Source organism: Heptranchias perlo, chromosome 1, assembly GCF_035084215.1.
Source record: "Heptranchias perlo isolate sHepPer1 chromosome 1, sHepPer1.hap1, whole genome shotgun sequence".
NCBI classification, from domain to species: Eukaryota; Metazoa; Chordata; class Chondrichthyes; order Hexanchiformes; family Hexanchidae; genus Heptranchias; species Heptranchias perlo.
This window is the reverse complement of record NC_090325.1, coordinates 31,791,554-31,810,610: the sequence shown is the minus strand read 5'-3', so window position 1 is coordinate 31,810,610 and position 19,057 is coordinate 31,791,554. Positions and strand designations below refer to the sequence as shown.

At 42.4% G+C, this 19,057-nt stretch overlaps 1 protein-coding gene across 3 annotated transcripts in view; it reads left to right on the top strand.

Annotated features, from left to right (window-relative positions):
* The window catches only part of dym (dymeclin), a 412,070-nt gene that overhangs the window by 132,473 nt on the left and 260,540 nt on the right, over positions 1 to 19,057 (top strand). For all 3 annotated transcript variants that reach the window (XM_067983422.1, XM_067983431.1, XM_067983440.1), the window contains exons 11-13: positions 632 to 757; positions 12,468 to 12,581; positions 18,398 to 18,492. In XM_067983422.1, coding sequence (XP_067839523.1) covers positions 632 to 757; positions 12,468 to 12,581; positions 18,398 to 18,492 — 335 coding nt within the window. The remainder of the gene's footprint in view (positions 1 to 631; positions 758 to 12,467; positions 12,582 to 18,397; positions 18,493 to 19,057) is intronic.

The following is a 19,057-nucleotide window of genomic DNA, read 5'->3' as shown; positions in this document are numbered from 1 at the left end:
TGCCAAGGGAGAAGCAGTCTAATCTTGTCATAAGATTTTTTTTAAAAAAAGATAATTTTTCTCCTTAGTTTGAGACCATGCATTATTCTTTGGCCAAGAGATTAATTGGAGTGGATTGCGTTAGATCTCTTCTGGTAACTGTTCAGGTCTCTTGAACTGGTCTTGGGGTGAATTGCTCTTTTTTTCTGTCACTTTCTCTCTTTCTGGCCTTTATGCTTAGGGCCATGCCCATAATCAAGAACTCTGGTGTGTGGGGGGGGAGGAGGGAGAGATTGTGGGCAAAATTCAAATTCAACGTGGGGGGAGGGGGGTAGGGATCTAGTGTGCCTGTTTTTAAAGTGTTCCCTTTCCCGCTTTATATGGGGATGCATCCTGTGCTCGTACATGGAGAATAGGCCCAAGAAACTGTACTAGAGCTTAAAGTCACTGCTTTCAGGAGAAGAGGGGAGAAAGTGGTAGTGGAGGGATGAACTTACAGGTTAATTGCTAAATATTGTGCCTGCAAATGAGACTTTTTATTTAAAAAGGGGGTGATTGGAAAGAAATGGTTAGGTGGGTGGGGAAATGGAGTGAGAATTACTTGTATGTCTGTCTATGTGACTCTAGATGGTGTTTTCCCTTTGATTTGCAGGTTCTTCCAATTCTTGAGATTTTGTATCACGTTGAAGAGCGCAATTCTCACCACGTGTACATGGCGCTTATTATTCTGCTAATCCTAACTGAGGATGATTCATTCAACCGTTCTGTTCATGAAGTGGTGAGTTAAAACTGCTTCAATGCATCCAATAAGAGCTGCTTTGTTAAACTCTATGGCATTTACCCCTCAGTGTAGTACTGTTTTGCTTATGATTGTATATTCCACTTCAAAACTGGATGACCATGAAGATATGAAAGTCAGGTTAAAATTGTAATTACAATGCATGTAAGTTCATAAATATTGATAGTATTTTTTCCAAGGAGCTTTTTCATGTGATACTGATTTAAAATAAGTTAATTTAAAATATAACTGGTACACAATAACTCCGATTGTTGAGTTAGTGTAAGTGCACTAGCCAGTGTGAAACTGAGAAGTACACAGCAGTAAGGTTCACGCTTGATTCCAGTTCTGCACTGGGTTAGCTGATCTCTGCCAGCTGTAGCAGTAAACGTGCTACAATTGGCCTTGTGTCCCTTGGCTAGAGTGGTGGGACAAGGAAATCATCTAAAAGAAAGAAAGACTTGCATTTCTATAGCGTCTTTCACGACCTCAGGACATCGCAATGTGCTTTACAGCCAATGAAGTACTTTTTGAAGTGCAGTCACTGTTGTAATGTAGGAAATGCAGCAGCCAATTGGCGCACAGCAAGCTCCCACAAACAGCAACGTAATAATGACCAGATTTTTTTTTTAGTGACGTTAGTTGAGGGATACATATTGACCAGGACATTGGGGAGAAATCCCCTCCTCTTCTTCGAAATAATGCCATGGCATCTTTTACGAGATGTGGCCTTGATTTAATATCTCATAGGAGCATAGGAACAGGAGTAGGCCATTCAGCCCCTCGTGCCTGCTCCGCCATTTGATAAGAACATGGCTGATCTGTGATCTAACTCCATATACCTGCCTTTGGCCATATCCCTTAATACCTTTGGTTGCCAAAAAGCTATCTATCTCAGATTTAAATTTAGCAATTGAGCTAGTATCAATTGCCATTTGCGGAAGAGAGTTCCAAACTTCTACAACCCTTTGTGTGCAGAAATGTTTTCGAATCTCACTCCTGAAAGATCTGGCTCTAATTTTTAGACTGTGCCCCCTACTCCTAAAATCCCCAACCAGCGGAAATAGTTTCTCTCTATCCACCCTATCTGTTCCCCTTAATATCTTATAAACTTCAATCAGATCACCCCTTAACCTTCGAAACTCCAGAGAATACAACCCCAATTTGTGTAATCTCTCCTCGTAACTTAACCCTTGAAGTCCGGGTATCATTCCAGTAAACCTACGCTGCACTCCCTCCAAGGCCAATATGTCCTTCCGAAGGTGCGGTGCCCAGAACTGCTCACAGTACTCCAGGTGCGGTCTAACCAGGGTTTTGTATAGCTGCAGCATAACTTCTGCCCCCTTGTACTCTAGTCCTCTAGATATAAAGGCCTACTTTCCATTTGCCGCCTTGATTATTTTCTGCACCTGTTCATGACACTTGAATGATCTATATACCTGAACCCCTAAGTCCCTTTGGACATCCACTGTTTTTAACATTTTACCATTTAGAAAGTACCCTGTTCTATCCTTTTTTGATCCAAAGTGGATGACCTCACATTTGTCTTCATTGAATTCCATTTGCCACAGTTTTGCCCATTCACCTAATCTATCAATATCGCTTTGTAATTTTATGTTTTCATCTCCACTGCTTACAATGCTACCAATCTTTGTGTCATCGGCAAACTTAGATATGAGACTTTCTATGCCTTCATCTAAGTCGTTAATAAATATTGTGAATAATTGAGGCCCCAAGACAGATCCCTGCGGGACTCCACTAGTCACATCCTGCCAATGTGAATACTTACCCGTTATCCCTACTCTCTGTCGCCTTTCGCTCAGCCAACTTCCTAACCAAGTCCGTACTTTTCCCTCGCTTCCATGGGCTTCTATCTTAGCTAACAGTCTCTTATGTGGGACCTTATCAAATGCCTCCTGGAAGTCCATATAAATAACATCCATTGACATTCCCCTGTCCACTACTTTAGTCACCTCTTCAAAAAATTCAAACAGGTTTGTCAGGCACGACCTACCTTTCACAAATCCATGCTGGCTCTCTCTGATTAACTGAAAATTCTCGAGGTGTTCAGTCACCTTATCCTTAATTATAGACTCCAGCATTTTCCCCACAATAGATGTTAGGCTAACTGGTCTATAATTACCCGGTTTCCCCCTCTCTCCTTTCTTAAAAAGCGGAGTGATATGTGCAATTTTCCAATCTAGAGGGACAGTTCCTGAATCTAGAGAACTTTGAAAGATCATAGTTAGGGCATCCGCAATGTGCTCACCTACTTGCTCATACGAAAGATGCACCTTTGACAGTGCAACACTCCCTTAGTACTGCATTGGCGTGTCATCCTAAATTTTGTGCTCAAGTCTCTGGAGTGGGATATGAAACCACAACCTTCTGATTCGGAGGCGAGAGTGCTACCCACTTAGCCATGGCTGACATCTAAGGATCCTCCTGATCACTACCCTCTGATCTTTGCTCGAAAGTATAAAAGGTGCAGATTTTAGGTAAGGGCAAGATCAGGATCGGTTGTGAGGTTGCTCACAGTTGAATAGCCAGCTAACACTCAGTCCAAGTTCATACATGAAGAATGACCACTTTGCCCAGTTACTGCCACGCATGGAACCATGGTTCAGGATGGGAGAATATTACAATTTTTAAAAATTTGTTCCTGGCATGTGGGCGTCACTGGTGAGGCCAGCATTTATTGCCCATCCCTAATTGCCCTTGAGAAGGTGGTGGTGAGCCACCTTCTTGAACAGCTGCAGTCCGTGTGGTGAAGGATCTCCGACAGTGCTGTTAGGACGAGAGTTCCAGGATTTTGACCCAGCAACGATGAAGGAATGGTGATATATTTCCAAGTCGGGATGGTGTGTGACTTGGAGGGGAACGTGCAGGTGGTGTTGTTCCCATGTGCCTGCTGCTCCTGTCCTTCTAGGTGGTAGAGGTTGTGGGTTTGGAAGGTGCTGTCGAAGAAGCCTTGGCGAGTTGCTGCAGTGCATCCTGTGGATGGTACACGCTGCAGCCACAGTGCGCCGGTGGTGAAGGGAGTGAATGTTTAAGGTGGTGGATGGGGTGCCAATCAAGTGGGCTGCTTCGTCCTTGATGGTGTCGAGCTTCTTGAGTGTTGGAGCTGCACTCATCCAGGCAAGTGGAGAGTATTCCATCACACTCCTGACTTGTGCCTTGTAGATGGTGGAAAGGCTTTGGGGAGTCAGGAGGTGAGTCACTTGCCGCAGAATACCCAGCCTCTGACCTGCTCTTGTAGCCACAGTATTTATGAGGCTGGTCCAGTTAAGTTTCTGGTCAATGGTGACCCCCAGGATGTTGATGGTGGAGGATTCGGCGATGATAATGCCGTTGGATGTCAAGGGAAGGTGGTTAGACTCTCTATTGTTGGAGGTGGTCATTGCCTGGCACTTGCCACTTATCAGCCCAAGCCTGGGTGTTGTCCAGGTCGTGCTGCATGCACGCTCGGACTGCTTCATTATCTGAGAGGTTGCGAATGGAACTGAACACTGTGCAATCATCAGTGAACATCCCCATTTCTGACCTTATGATGGAGGGAAGGTCATTGATGAAGCAGCTGAAGATGGTTGGGCCTAAGACACTGCCCTGAGGAACCCCTGCAGCAATGTCCTGGGGCTGAGATGATTGGCCTCCAACAACCACTACCATCTTCCTTTGTGCTGGGTAAGACTCCAGCCACTGGAGAGTTTTCCCCCTGATTCCCATTGACTTCAATCTTACTAGGGCTCCTTGGTGCCACACTTGGTCAAATGCTGCCTTGATGTCAAGGGCAGTCACTCTCACCTCACCTCTGGAATTCAGCTCTTTTGTCCATGTTTGGACCAAGGCTGTAATTAGGTCTGGAGCCGAGCGGTCCTGGCGGAACCCAAACTGAGCATCGGTGAGCAGGTTATTGGTGAGTAAGTGCCGCTTGATAGCACTGTCGACGACACCTTCCATCACTTTGCTGATGATTGAGAGTAGACTGATGGGGCGGTAATTGGCCAGATTGGATTTGTCCTGCTTTTTGTGGACAGGACATACCTGGGTGATTTTCCACATTGTCGGGTAGATGCCAGTGTTGTAGCTGCACTGGAACAGTTTGGCTGGAGGAGCCACTAGTTCTGGAGCACAATCTTCAGCACTGCAGCCGAGATGTTGTCGGGCCCGTGCTGTATCCAGTGCACTCAGCTGTTTCTTGATATCACGTGGAGGTAATCGAATTGGCTGAAGACTGGCTTCTGTGATGGTGGGGATATCGGGAGGAGGCCGAGATGGATCATCCACTTGGCACTTCTGGCTGAAGATGGTTGCAAACGCTTCAGCCTTGTCTTTTGCACTCACGTGCTGGGCTCTGCCATCATTGAGGATGGGGATGTTTACAGAGCCTCCTCCTCCCGTTAGTTGTTTAATTGTCCACCACCATTCACGACTGGATGTGGCAGGACTGCAGAGCTTGGATCTGATCCGCTGGTTGTGGAATCGTTTAGCTCTTTCTACAGCATGTTGCTTCCACTCTTTAGCATGCATGTAGTCGAGTTGTAGCTTCACCACGTTGGCACCTCATTTTTAGGTACGCCTGGTGCTGCTCCTGGCATGCTCTTCTACACTCCTCATTGAACCAGGGTTGATCCCCTGGCTTGTTGGTAATGGTAGAGTGAGGAATATGCCGGGCCATGAGGTTACAGATTATGCTGGAATACAATTCTGCTGTTGCAGATGGCCCACAGTGCCTCATGGATGCCCAGTTTTGAGCTGCTAGATCTGTCCTGTACATATCCCATTTAGCACGGTGGTGGTGCCACACAACATGTTGGATGGTGTCCTCAGTGCGAAGATGGGACTTCGTCTCTACGAGGACGGTGCGGTGGGCACTCCTACCAAAACTGTCATGAACAGATGCATTTGCAACAGGTGGATTGGTGAGGACGAGGTCAAGTAAGTTGTTCCCTCGTGTTGGTTCGCTCACCACCTGCCGCAGGCCCAGTCTGGCAGCTATGTCCTTCGGCCAGCTCGGTCAGTCCTGGTGCTACCGAGCCACTCTTGGTGATGGACATTGAAGTCCCCCACCCAGAATATATTCTGTGCCCTTGCTACCCTCAGTGCTTCCTCCAAGTGGTGCTCAACATGGAGGAGGACTGATTCATCAGCTGAGGGAGGGCGGTAGGTGGTAATCAGCAGGAGGTTTCCTTGCCCATGTTTGACCTGATGCCATGAGATTTCATGGGGTCCAGAGTCAATGTTGAGGACTCCCAGGGCCACTCCCTCCTGACTGTATATCACTGTACCGCCACCTCTGGTCGTCTGTCTTGCTGGTGGGACGGGACATACCCAGGGATGGTGATGGAAGAGTCTGGGACATTGGCTGAAAGGTATGATTTTGTGAGTATAGCTATGTCAGGCTGTTTCTTGACTCGTCTGTGGGACAGCTCTCCCAATTTTGGCACAAGTCCCCAGATGTTAATGAGGAGGACTTTGCAGGGTCGACTGGGCTTGGTTTGCCTTTGTCGCCTTTATTTAAAAATATTGTTATTTATGCATCCATATTTATTTGTAGCAAATTATATGCATTCAATACAATGGTTGTGAGGTGCAGCCAAAGTAAGAATGGAAACATTATCTTTAAACTAATTGTCTGAAATGGTTGTCTATTTCAACTTTTAGATAAAATGCATCAAAGTATTTTGGTTTGTACAGTTCTCGGTTGTGTAGTCTGAACGATTCTATTTTGTATCTATTTAACAAAGATACATGTGAAATAGATGTACATTACAATAAACAGAAATACGGAGAATAGGTTTTCCATTGGATATTGGAGCCCAATGAAATAAAACTGGTATCCTCATGACTGTCCTGTTCATGTGTCTTTGAGAAGCAATGTTATCCTCAGTAACTTTATTTTTGTTAAGTGTTCTCCAAACTAGATGTGATTTCCTCCTCACTGTCTCCGGAATCGAAATACTTGGCGAAAGCTGTCTGCAAAACCTTCTGTACTTGAACGTTAGCTTGTAGATATCTTGATGTTTTTGTCAAACATAAGTGACTTTTGATAGTAGACAAGCTGAAAACTATGCTTCCATGTATTTCTGCATTCATAAAGATTAATTTTTATGACCTCCAGTGAGTAAGTTGAATTTCAGTTGATTTTCATTAAACTTGTTTGCCGAACAACTGCCAAGACAAAAAGCAAGACATTGGAACGTTTTACAAAGCGCATGAAAAATAACTAACTTAACAAGCTATTGTCCTCCAAAAGAGACCTGCACTGCATTTGTGCTGTGAGAAAAACTGCCTAGCTGGCCAATAATGAAGTGATAAGTAAGCTACACATTTTTTGTTTTAGAAAACGCGAAATATATTTTATGCTAACCCCTCTGGGGCTAGGGATCAAGCCTGTGACCTTCCTGGCCTATTTGGCTGAGTTCTGCAGTGGACAGTGTACTTGCCAACTGCACTGTCAGGGGAGCTTTGAAAACATTTTTTAAGTAGGCAAATAGTGTTTAATTTTTCACAAATATTATCAAATGTAGTATTTGCTTCAGGTACGGAGTCATTCAAGCTCTATCTACGTCTTCCATTTCATGAGACCGAGAAGTCTGTAAATGTTGAGGCTTAACAATATTTTTAGCTTCTCCTCACCGCCCCCCACCTTATATTTCTTCTTGGCTGCAATGTACATTCTTCCAGACAAAAATCTAAGATGACACTGTACTGCAATACTGAGGAAATACTGCAATGTCAGAGGTGCCATTCATTAGATGAGGAACTGTCTGCCAATTCAGGTGGACATTGAAGATGCCATGATGCTGTTTGAAGAGCAAGGAGTTCTCCAGTTTTTTTTAATTATTTGTTCTCAGGATGTGGCAATACTGGCAAGGCCACATCTATTGCCCATCCCTAGCTACCCTAAGATAGTGGTGTTGAGCCTTCTCCTGGAACAGCTGCAGTCTTTGTGCTGACTATGCTCCCAGAATGGTAGTAGGTAGGGAATGCCAGGATATTGACCTAGTGACAATGAAGGAAAGGATGGCGCGTGCATTGGAGAGGGACCTAGAGCTGATGGTGTTCTAACAACATTGCTGCTCTTGTTCTTCTCAGTGGTAGAGGTCACAGAGGAGGGGAGGTGCTGTCGAGGTAAGCTTGGAGAATTGCTGCAGTTCATCTGTAGGTCATACATACTGCAACCACAACGCACTGGTCATGGAGGGGGTGGATACTGAATCTGGTGACAGGGGTGCCATTCAAACAAACTGTTCTGTGCCGGATGGTATTGAGCTGCTTGTGTTATTGTGACTGCACCCAGCCAGGAGAGTCGTGTGTGTTCCGTCATACTCCTGACTTGAGCCTTGTAGATGATAGAGAGGCTTTATGGGGTCATGCAGTGAGAGCTACTCGTCACAGAGTACCCAGTCTCTGCTCTGCTCTTGTTGTCACAGCATTGGTATGGTTGGTTCAGTTAAGTTTCTGGTCAGTGGTGATCTCCAAGATGTTGATTGTGGGGTGTTCGGCTATGGTGGTGTTGTTGAAGGATATGGGGCGATTGCTGTGCTGCCTCTTGTTTAAGATAGTCACTACCTGGCATTTGTGTGGCATGATTTTTAAAAAAAGTATGAGAATTATATACACGTACCGAGTGCCCTTGTAGATTTGTTATAAAAATCGAATTGAATAAACCATAATGTATTTTACCTATTTACTCTTTCCAATATACATTTTTGAGTTCCCCCAACTCACCCAAAGAGATTGCTGCAGAAAAAGAAACAAAGCATCAAGGGTAAGACAGTCAATGAGTGGACCATTCTCACCTAATGTTTAATTTGTGGTTGTAATCTGTTGAATGCCCAATCTGATCAATCAACGCACAGCACAGTCATTTGCTGCTGACGGTGAATATTTTTAGCATGCGCAACCACATGATAAACCCGATGACAAAAATAGAATAAACAGAATTTCTGTAGGCATTCTTGCAAGTCTTTTGCAATTTGCAAGCTGGAGAATTCTGATCTTGGATTGCAATTCCACAAATTAGAATTTTTCTTAACTAGTAAATATTTCAAGTTTTTGGTGATCACCAAAGTAATGAGTGAACCAGCATGATCAGTAACTGCTAACTCTTGCTGTATTTACCGAGTGCAGTCATTGAAACTTGCATTTAAAAAAAATCTGAAATTTTTCAATTACATTGCAATAGGTAAAAGGTGAAAAAACAAAAAATGAAGCAAAAATGGATTTGGAAAATATAATTTAATTTTTAAAAATCGACAACTGTACCAAATATTCAAACAATAAGAAGCAAGTTTGTAACATCTTGATTAGGCCGATCAACTGTAATTTCAAGTAATGATTTGCAATGAGGCAAAGGTATTGTAGTGAAGGTTAACCAGAACAAAGGCAAGGAGAATCATCAGAAGCCTATTCAAATGCATTATTGGCAGGGGTGGCTAGGAGCTGGACAGCAAGTCATAGACAAGGTCTTAAGAATAATTAAGAAACTTGCAGTCCTTACCTGGTCTGTGGTATATGTAGCTCCAGTCCGGCATCTTGACTCTTAACTGCCCTCTGAAGTGGCCTCGGAAACCGCTCAGTTGCATCAAACAGCTACCAGCGATTTGAGAAGACAGCCCACCACCATCTTCTCAGGGCAGTTAGGGATGGGCAATATATGCCAGTCAATGCCCACATAAAGAAAATAATTTTTCCCCCCTCCTAAGATAGGGAATTCAAGACAATTGCAGTGTTCCTACAGCTGCTAAACTGAGAACAGCTAACTCAGCACAGAAGGGATTGAGAAGAGATTAAGATTTGCTGTCTAAAAAAGAAGTGGCTAAAGGGGGCAACACCATCAAACATTCACTCCCTTCACCACTGGCGCACAGTGGCTGCAGTGTGTATCATTCACAGGGTGCACTGCAGCAACTCCCCAAGGTTTCTTCGACAGCACCTCCCAAACCCACGACCTCTACCACCTAGAAGGATAAGCGCAGCAGGCACATGGGAACAACACCACCTGCAAGTTTCCCTTCAAGTCACACTCCATCCCGACATGGAAATATATCGCCGTTCCTTCATTGTCGCTGGGTCAAAATCCTGGAACTCCCTAACAGCGCTGTGGGAGAACCTTCACCACATGGACTGCAGCGGTTCAAGAAGGCGGCTCACCACCACCTTCGCGAGGGCAATTGGGGATGGGCAATAAATGCCGGCCTCGCCAGCAATACCCACATCCCATGAGCGAATTTTAAAAAAAAAATTATATAAAATAAATGGTTGAATATAGTTGAAGAAAACCCAGAATATCACTTCAAAGTCGATCAGGAAAGCAGGACCAAAGGACATAAATTAAATTACTGAAAAGTACATTTTTTAAGCTAATATCAGGAAGAAGTTTTTCACTTGAATGATGAATGTTAAGAAAATCTGGCAAATAGACTTGTAAATGTGCCATTTATGGTGCATCCGGGCATCTGCCTTAAGGCAGGGGATTTGAGAAAGAACTTTTTCACCCAGAGGGTAGTTGGAGTCTGGAACTCACTGCCTGAAAGGGTTGTGGAGGCAGGAACCCTCAACATTCAAGAAGCATTTGGATGAGCACTTGAAATGCCATAGCATACAAGGCTACGGACCAAATGCTGGAATATGGGATTAGAGTAGACAGGGCTGATGGCCGGCGCGGACACGATGGGCTGAAGGGCCTCTATCCGTGCTGTATAACTCTATGACTCTGAAACTTGCTTTGACACCGTGCCACAGTATAAGCCAACTGGCTGTGCCACACTATCAACTTTAAAGAATACAAATAAATGCCCTGTTTTAAAAATAGGCCAGTTTCCATAGTAGCAACTGAATGCTCTCAACCAATTGCACCCAAGTGCATATGGAAGGGTTGCACTTGGCTTTAATGCCCCCATGGTTGAATAGGCACACCATGCAGGTTCATGTGAAGAATGGCTACCTGGATGATGTACTGGAGTAGAGCTGGCCCCTGGAACTGTACCTTGGTATTAGTGTGCGCCTTCGGAAGAAAAAGGGAGAGAGTCAAAAAAAGTTATCAATAGACAGAAACCACTACATAATGGAAAAAAAAACCTTTTTGAACTGATTTAATCTGGTCATTTATATGATCTTATTAAACCATTATAAATGATACATTTGTCTGGAACAAGTTGACCCAGAGTTATAGTAGTCAAAGTTAAGTGATCTGGATATCAGCAAGTTATGATCTCGTCAGCTGGCTGAGAGCAGAATGTCACTTTGATGTTAACCCGTTAGAGAGTATAAAGGCTGGCCCTATCCAGATATTTATTTTTGAATTAAAGAAATGGCATTTATATTGTGTGAGGCACTGACAATCATTATGAGGGAGTCAGTTGACACTGGGGGCGGTGCCATTAGATTGTAAACAGGCTAATGTGGTATAATTTCAAAAAGGGTGACAAAACAGACAGGTGCAACTATGGACCCGTTAGTCTTATTTCACTTCAGTAAAATAATGGAATTGATTTTCAGTTGTCAACTTGAGGATTATCTGTACACTGATAACCTAGTATACAGCAGTCAACATGGATACAGAATGGGAAGCTCCTGCTTGACCCACCTCCTTTGACAAAGTGAGAACTCATATGTATGATGGAAAATAGTATGACATGGTGTACATTGACTTCCAAAAGGATTTTAATAAAGTTTCACCAAAATGATTATTAGTTAAACTCAAAGCTTTGGCGATTTGCGATAAATCTGGCTGAAGGGTTGAAAGCGGTGTTTGTTAGAGGATTAATGGATTGGGTTGAGTACTGAGTGGGATGCCCAAAGATTTGGTGTGGGGACCACTTCCTTTTTCTGATTTACATAAATGATCTGCATTCAGAAACTCAATGCAAAGTGGCCAAATTTGTAGATGATGCCAAACCAGGAGAGACAGCGGAATCAGAGGAGTCAGATTAGAAATTACAGAATGAGTTAGACAGAATATGTAAGTGGATAGAAAAATAGCAGATGAAATTTAATGTAAGCAAGAGCAAAGTACTTGAAGTAGAAAGGAAAATATGCAACACGAATGGTGCTGAAAAAGGTAAGGATGAAACAAGAGACGGAGGAGTCTTGGTAGACTTGACACTCAACATATACAACCAATGAGCCTCCTTTCATGTTGTAACCTTTCTATGATTCTATGAATGCAGAGTAGCAATCAACGATACCAACAGAATGTTGAACTATGTCCTCTGTCTATATGTTTTTCATGTCTTAATGTTTTCAGCAAACTTGGCAAGCTTACATTAGGTTTCAATATCTCGGTTATTAATGTAGATTAGAAACAGGGTTTCCACTCAGCAGTCCCCTTCATTCTCAGCTGTGGCATTACACCTATCTCATATTTATTTGAACTAGTAATTTGTTGATGTGTGCCAGGATAACAAATTGCATACTGCAGTTGTTTTCGTTCATTGTGTACGTTGTTGGCATACCTGAGATGCCTCTGGGGGTTATACATTGATTTAAAAAAAATCAATTTAGAGAGAATGTTGAGGCCTTGTGTATTGTAGATAATGTTGAAAGATTGCATGCTGTGATTAAAGTGCCAGTGTGTTTTTTTTATAATTGTACTTTTTTGTTTTCTTATGAAATGACTGTTAGGACTGGCTAGCTGGCTTTGACTACAGTAGTTTTTTTTAAGTGATTTTTTTTTCTCTTTCCCCCCCCTCCCCCACCACAGATACTAAAGAATATTACGTGGTATGCTGAGCGTGTGCTGACAGAAATCTCGCTGGGAAGTCTTCTCATTCTTGTGGTGATACGAACTGTACAGTACAACATGACCAGAACCAGGGTGAGGACTTTTAATTTATGCTTTAAATCTCTGATCCCACTCTCTTCCTCCACTCCCCCACCGATCTATGGTGTAAAGAATGGGACAAATATTGGGGAACATTAAAGTTCTGTTGAACCAATTATACTGGGGTTTAGATTTAACAAATAATGCAGATTAAAACAAAATGGATGATAGTATAATCCGTGATTGTAAACAATTATTGTACCTTTGAACATCAGTACAATAAAAATGGAATTAATGTGTTTAAAACACACAAAGTAAAAGTTCAATTCATATTCTCACACCAGTTTTCTCTCCTTCAACCTCCTCTCCTTAAGTTAGTGACTTGTTTTCGGGTATGGTTCCACAAAGGCAGTCCTCTGGTACCTCACCCAAATGGTAATTCTTCACGCGTATAAACAGCCTCGATGGATATTCAGTCACAAAAGGCATCACAGCCAAGCCCAGGCTTATCATCTGACATGAACACTCTCTAATAGGAATTACTAGATGGCAATCAGAAATTTCTTTAAGTGTTTACCAGATGCTGGATGCACACCCAGGTAATGAAACTGAAGCCATACGAACATACAAATTAAGAGCAGGAATAGGCCATTTGGCCCCTCGAGCCTGCTCTGCCATTTGATAAGATCATGGCTGATCTGATTGTGACCTCAACCCTACTTTCCCGTCTACCTACTATAACCCTTGACTCCCTTGTTAATCAGGAATCTATCTAACTTTGCCTTAAAAATATTCAATGACCCTGCCTCCACCACTCTCTGGGGAAGGGAGTTCCACAGACTCACGACCCTCTGAGAGAAAAAAATTCTCCTCATCTTAAATGGGAGACCCCTTATTTTTAAACTGTGGCCCCTAGTTCTAGTTTCTCCCACAAGGGGAACATCCCCTCAGCATCTACCCCTTCTAGTTCCCTCAGGATCTTATATGTTTCAATAAGATCATCTCTCATTCTTCTAAACTCCAGTGTATACAGGCCCAACTTATCCAACCTTTCCTTATAAGATAACCCCCTCATCCCAGGAATCAGTCAAGTGAACCTTCTCTGAACCGCCTCCAAAGCAATTATGTCCTTTCTTAAATAAGGAGACCAAAACTGCACACAGTATTCTAGATGTGGTCTCACCAATGACCTGTACAACTGTAGCAAAACATCTCTACTTTTATATTCCATTCCCCTTGCAATAAATGACAACATTCCATTTGCCTTCCTAATCACTAGCTGCACCTACATACTAACTTTTTGTGATTCATGTACTAGGACAGCCAGATCCCTCTGTACCTCAGAGTTCTGCAATCTCTCTCCATTTAAATAACATACTGCTTTTCTACTCCTCCTGCCAAAGTGGACAAGTTCACATTTTCCCACATTATGCTCCATCTGCCAAATTTTTGCCCACACACTTAACATATCTATATCCCTTGGCAGACTCCTTATGTCCTCTTCACAATTTACTTTCCTACCTACCTTTGTGTCATCAGCAAATTTAGCAACCATACGTTCGGTCCCTTCATCCAAGTCATTGATATAGTTTGTAACTAGTTGAGGCGTAAGCACTGATCCCCAAGCCTGTGCCTGCACTTAAATAGCAGAGCAGAGGTGTGCTCATGTCTGGAAGGAGTAGCATAGTCAGGTCTGTACCTAGGTAGCAGAAAAGAAGCTTTAGATTGGGATTTGAAACCAGAGAGGTTGTGGCGCAGGGGTGTCCTTGTCTAAATTACCCATTATGATGGCAGAAATGCTGTGGAGGGTAATGTTGTTTAGTAATGCAGGACTGCAGCAGCTTAGATCCTCTCTCTTGGAATGTGTTAAATAATAACTTGGTACTGAGACCGGAGTGGTGTCAAGGAGGGAGCCAGCTGCCATTATTTTATAAACTGAAACCTTATCCCTGCCAAGTTTGCCTTTGTTGGCATTTTTTCAAAGTCCTATCAATGAAAGAGTGATTATTAGGTCAGTCTTACCAGCAGACAGTGAGAATTCCAGAGACATTAACAGAATGGTCATGCAATTGTTATTGTCCAATAGAATTGCTTGAAAGCAGCACCACAGACATGATTACTATTGGTCAATGAGATTGCTGGAAAGCAAGGCGATTTTCTTTGCCGAATGTGTAGCTGTTTTCTTTTTCATGTGTTTTTTCCCCCTTACTATCCTCTCCCAGCCCAAACACAACAATGCTGCATTTGGTTACATGCATCAATAATTTCCTATCTAATTTCTCAAAATTTGACACCTTCGAGCTGCATGAATAGTTCATGTTTTTAATAACTTGTTTTGTACTGCACCCTAAGCATGGCGGTACAACAGAGGCTGTGAAAGGATAATAAAGCTGATTACCACATATAGGTTAAGTTCAATACATACTATATCTCCAGTTTAATTTATAAATAAGCAACACTTCTGGTACATGTGTCATTTCCCCATACTTAAATGTGTTGTAAAGAGGAAGGCACTTTGCTCTATTTATAGTGTTTAAAAGTATAGGTTCATATCCCAGATTTTATCCTGCTTTAGAGATTAATTAAGGCAATCCACAAAGGTTTGAAATTTATGGACTTGCACATTTGAACATAAGAAATAGGAGCAGTAATAAGCCATATGGTCCCTCGAGCCTGCTCCACCATTCAATAAGATCATGACTGGTCTTCTACCTCAACTCCACTTTCCCGCCTGATCCCCATATCCCTGATTTCCTTAGTGTTCAAAAATCTATCAATCTCAATATACTCAACGACTGAGCATCCACAGCCCTCTGGTGTAGAGAATTTCAAAGATTCACAGCCCTCTGAGTGATCAGTGTACAAGTTCACTCAAATGCCTCTGAATACCAACATTTCTTAGTCTTTCACCCTATGAAAAATATTCTGCTTTTCTATTCTTCCTACCAAAGTGGATAATTTCACATTTCCCCACATTATGCTCCATCTGCCACCTTCTCGTCCATCTGTCTATATCCCTTTGCAGCCTCTTTGCGTCCTCCTCACAGCTTACGTTCCCACCTGGCTTTGTATTGTTAGCAAACTTGGATACATTACACTTGGTCCCCTCATCTAAATCATTGATACATATTATAGCTGAGGCCCAAGTACTGACCCTTGCGGCACTCCACTAGTTACAGCCTGCCAATCCGAAAATGACCTGTTTATTCCTACTCTCTGTTTTCTGTCCGTTAACCAATCCTCAATCCATGCTATTATATTACCCCCAATCCCATGAGCCCTAATCTTGTGTGGCACCTTATCGAATGCCTTTTGAAAATCTAAATATACTACTTCCACTGGTTCCCCCTTATCTACCCTGCTAGTTACACCCTCAAAAGATTCTCATAGATTTGACTAACACAATTTCTCTTTCGTAAAAGTGTGTTGACTCTGCCTAATCATATTATGATGTGGAGATGCCGGTGATGGACTGGGGTTGACAAATGTAAAGAATCTTACAACACCAGGTTATAGTCCAACAATTTTATTTGAAAATCACAAGCTTTCGGAGATTATCTCCTTCGTCAGGTGAGCGTGGGACTCCTTGAACGTTTCGCATTTATAGTCAGAGAACAATACCTGGTGATTACAGATAATCTTTCCAACTGCCCGTTGTCAAGGCAATCAAAGTGTTCAGACAGAGAGGTGTTACCTACAGGACCACCGAATATACAAACGGCCAGAACAGATCATATTATGATTTTCTAAGTGCTCTGTTACTAAGTCCTTAATAATAGATTTCTTCATTTTCCCTACTACTGATGTGAAGCTAACTGACCTATAGTTCCCTGTTCTCTCTCCCTCCTTTCTTGAATAGCGGGGTTACATTTGCTACCATCCAATCCATGGGGACCGTTTTAGAATCTCGGGAATTCTGTAAGATCAAGACCAATGCATCCACTATTTCTGTAGCCTCCTCTTTTAGAACCCTAGGATGTAGGCCATTAGATCCAGGGGACTTGTCAGCTTTTAGTCCCATTAATTTCTCCAGTACTTTTTATTTACGAATTTTAATTACTTTAAGTTCCTCACTCTCATTAGACCCTTGGTTCCCCACTATTTCCAGTGTGTTTTTTGTGTCTTCTACTGTGAAGAGAGATACAAAACATTTGTTTACCGTCTCTGCCATTTGCTTATTCTCCATTATAATTTCTCCTATCACTGCCTCTAAGGGACCCATGTTTACTTTCACTAATCTCTTCCTTTTTACAATCTGCTTTTATATTTCTTGCTAGTTTACTCTCGTATTCAATTTTCTCCCTCTTGATCAATTCCTTGGTCATCCTTTGCTGATTTCTAAAACCCTCCCAATCCTCAGGCTTACTAGTCTTTTTGGCAACATTGTAAGCATCTTCTTTTAATCTAACACTATCCTTAACTTCTCTAGTTACCCATGGTTGGATCACTTTTCCCGTGGAGTTGTTATTCCTCAAGGCAATTAGACATGCAAGACACCAACTGTCGTACAGCTACTTGTTTGGTGGTATTAGTTAGTTTTAATATGTTGTCTATAGTAGATTTACAATTGCTAATACCCGCAGCTGATTAGCACGCTGGAAGTTTTATCAGCAGTGGAATTTTTGTAGGACCCACATTATAGTCCAGAAAAGGCTTGACTCTCCAAAAAAAATATTGTTAACGTTGTGATAGTTGTCGTGCCAATTTTGCTAAAGAAGGCAATGGAAGTCTTGGGTTCTATTCGTGTTTGAGTACATGTGCACGCATGCAGTTAATGATACTGGTGAGTGTGTAGAGAACTTGTCTGCAATTTTAGCATCACTAGCCGCGAGAGTTTCCTCTTCTGTACAGTTGGCAGCTGCTGGCTTTCAACTCCTTAAGTGCCCAATGTCATGCCAGTCTGAACAGCCTCTGGCAGTGCATTTCCACCCCTCCACCTACTCCAGTCACTTTTGAAAAAGATTCTCTGCTGGACAAAGACAAGCCTACTTCAAAATTTTTATTGGTTGTTGGATGTCAATTGCCAATTTAAAATTGCCAAGCCTGCCCATTCGGCCTACCCTGTTAAAATGTCTAGTTTAGTATTTTGCTTCAATGTAATAAGATGCACACTAGTTTTTTTTAGTTTTGTGCAGATAAATCAATATTCTTTTTCATTTGTCGGTCCTGCTTTAATTTAACCTTTGTGATCATGCATTAATGACTTACAGCTGCTTACCTGAATGTTTTGAATAAAGACCTGTCATTTCACTGTAAATTAAAGTTCAGTTGTGCTCACAGTTGTGTGCACATTTCCAAACTAGATGACGCAGTTGATTATATTTTGCTTGAGCATGTCATTGACTTATTTGTGTTTTCCTCTTAGAACTTAAGAACATAAGAAATAGGAACAGGAGTAGGCCATACAGCCCCTCGAGCCTGCTCCGATCAATAAGATCATGGCTTATCTTCTATTTCAACTCCACTTTCCCGACCTATCCCCATATCCCTTGCCTTATTTGAGCTCATCATAAAAATCTGTTTTGGCAGCGGTGTGACCTCCGATGCTGGCATTTTGTGCATCACCCCCGTCCCCTTTGCCTCACCATTGGTTGCCGTGCCTTCAGCTGTCTAGGCCCCACATTCTGGAATTCTCTCCCTAACCCGTTCGCCTCTCCACCTCCCTCTCTTTTAAGACCTTTCTTAAAACCCATCTTTTGACCACCTCTCCTATTATCATCTTCTTTATCTCTGCTTCCAGTTTTGTCTGATTATGTATCTGTGAAGTGCCTGGAGATGTTTTTCAATGTTAAAGGTGCTATATCATCAGATTTCGTTTTCTTTCTTGAAATTCATAACTTTTTAGCTCTTTTCATTCATTTTTTATTTAGGACAAATACCTCCACACAAATTGCTTGGCAGCGTTAGCCAACATGTCTGCTCAGTTTCGCTCACTACATCAGTATGCGGCCCAGAGAATTATCAGGTAAGCTCTTTCTGATGCTCTTGCAGAGTCTGTGATCGTTGTAAGATCACAGTCTGTTAACTAAGTTTTAAAATGGCGCCACATGTTCTTAACCATTTTTGCTTCAGTAAGTACTCACAGGTGTCTTTTTAAAAAAAAAAGCCAGTTTTGTTCTCACTAATGCTACGGAACAACCATGCTTTGAGGGAATTTAATTTGACTTATGTCTAGCTAGTGTTTTCATCTCAAAATAGTAGGTGTAAAGTTCTGGAGATATAATTTTGAAAAGTAAGTAGAAGGAGGTACTTTGCAGAAAAGTACTTACAAATGTTAAATACTCAATAGTACGATCTGGGACTTGGTAAAGTAAGAATAGTGTTGGAGTTACCCTCAATGCAGGATATGCAAATATATTTTTTTCTGTCATCATTTCCAGGTCACACCTCTGTTCTGGCCTGTGCACTAAAAGCATGGTTGGCCTGTTGGACATGCAGTCCCTTACAATGACTGCTGCTTCCATCTTTGAAACGTGACCTATCTTTGCCCCTACCTCACCCCCACTGCCACTGAAGCCGTCATTCGCACC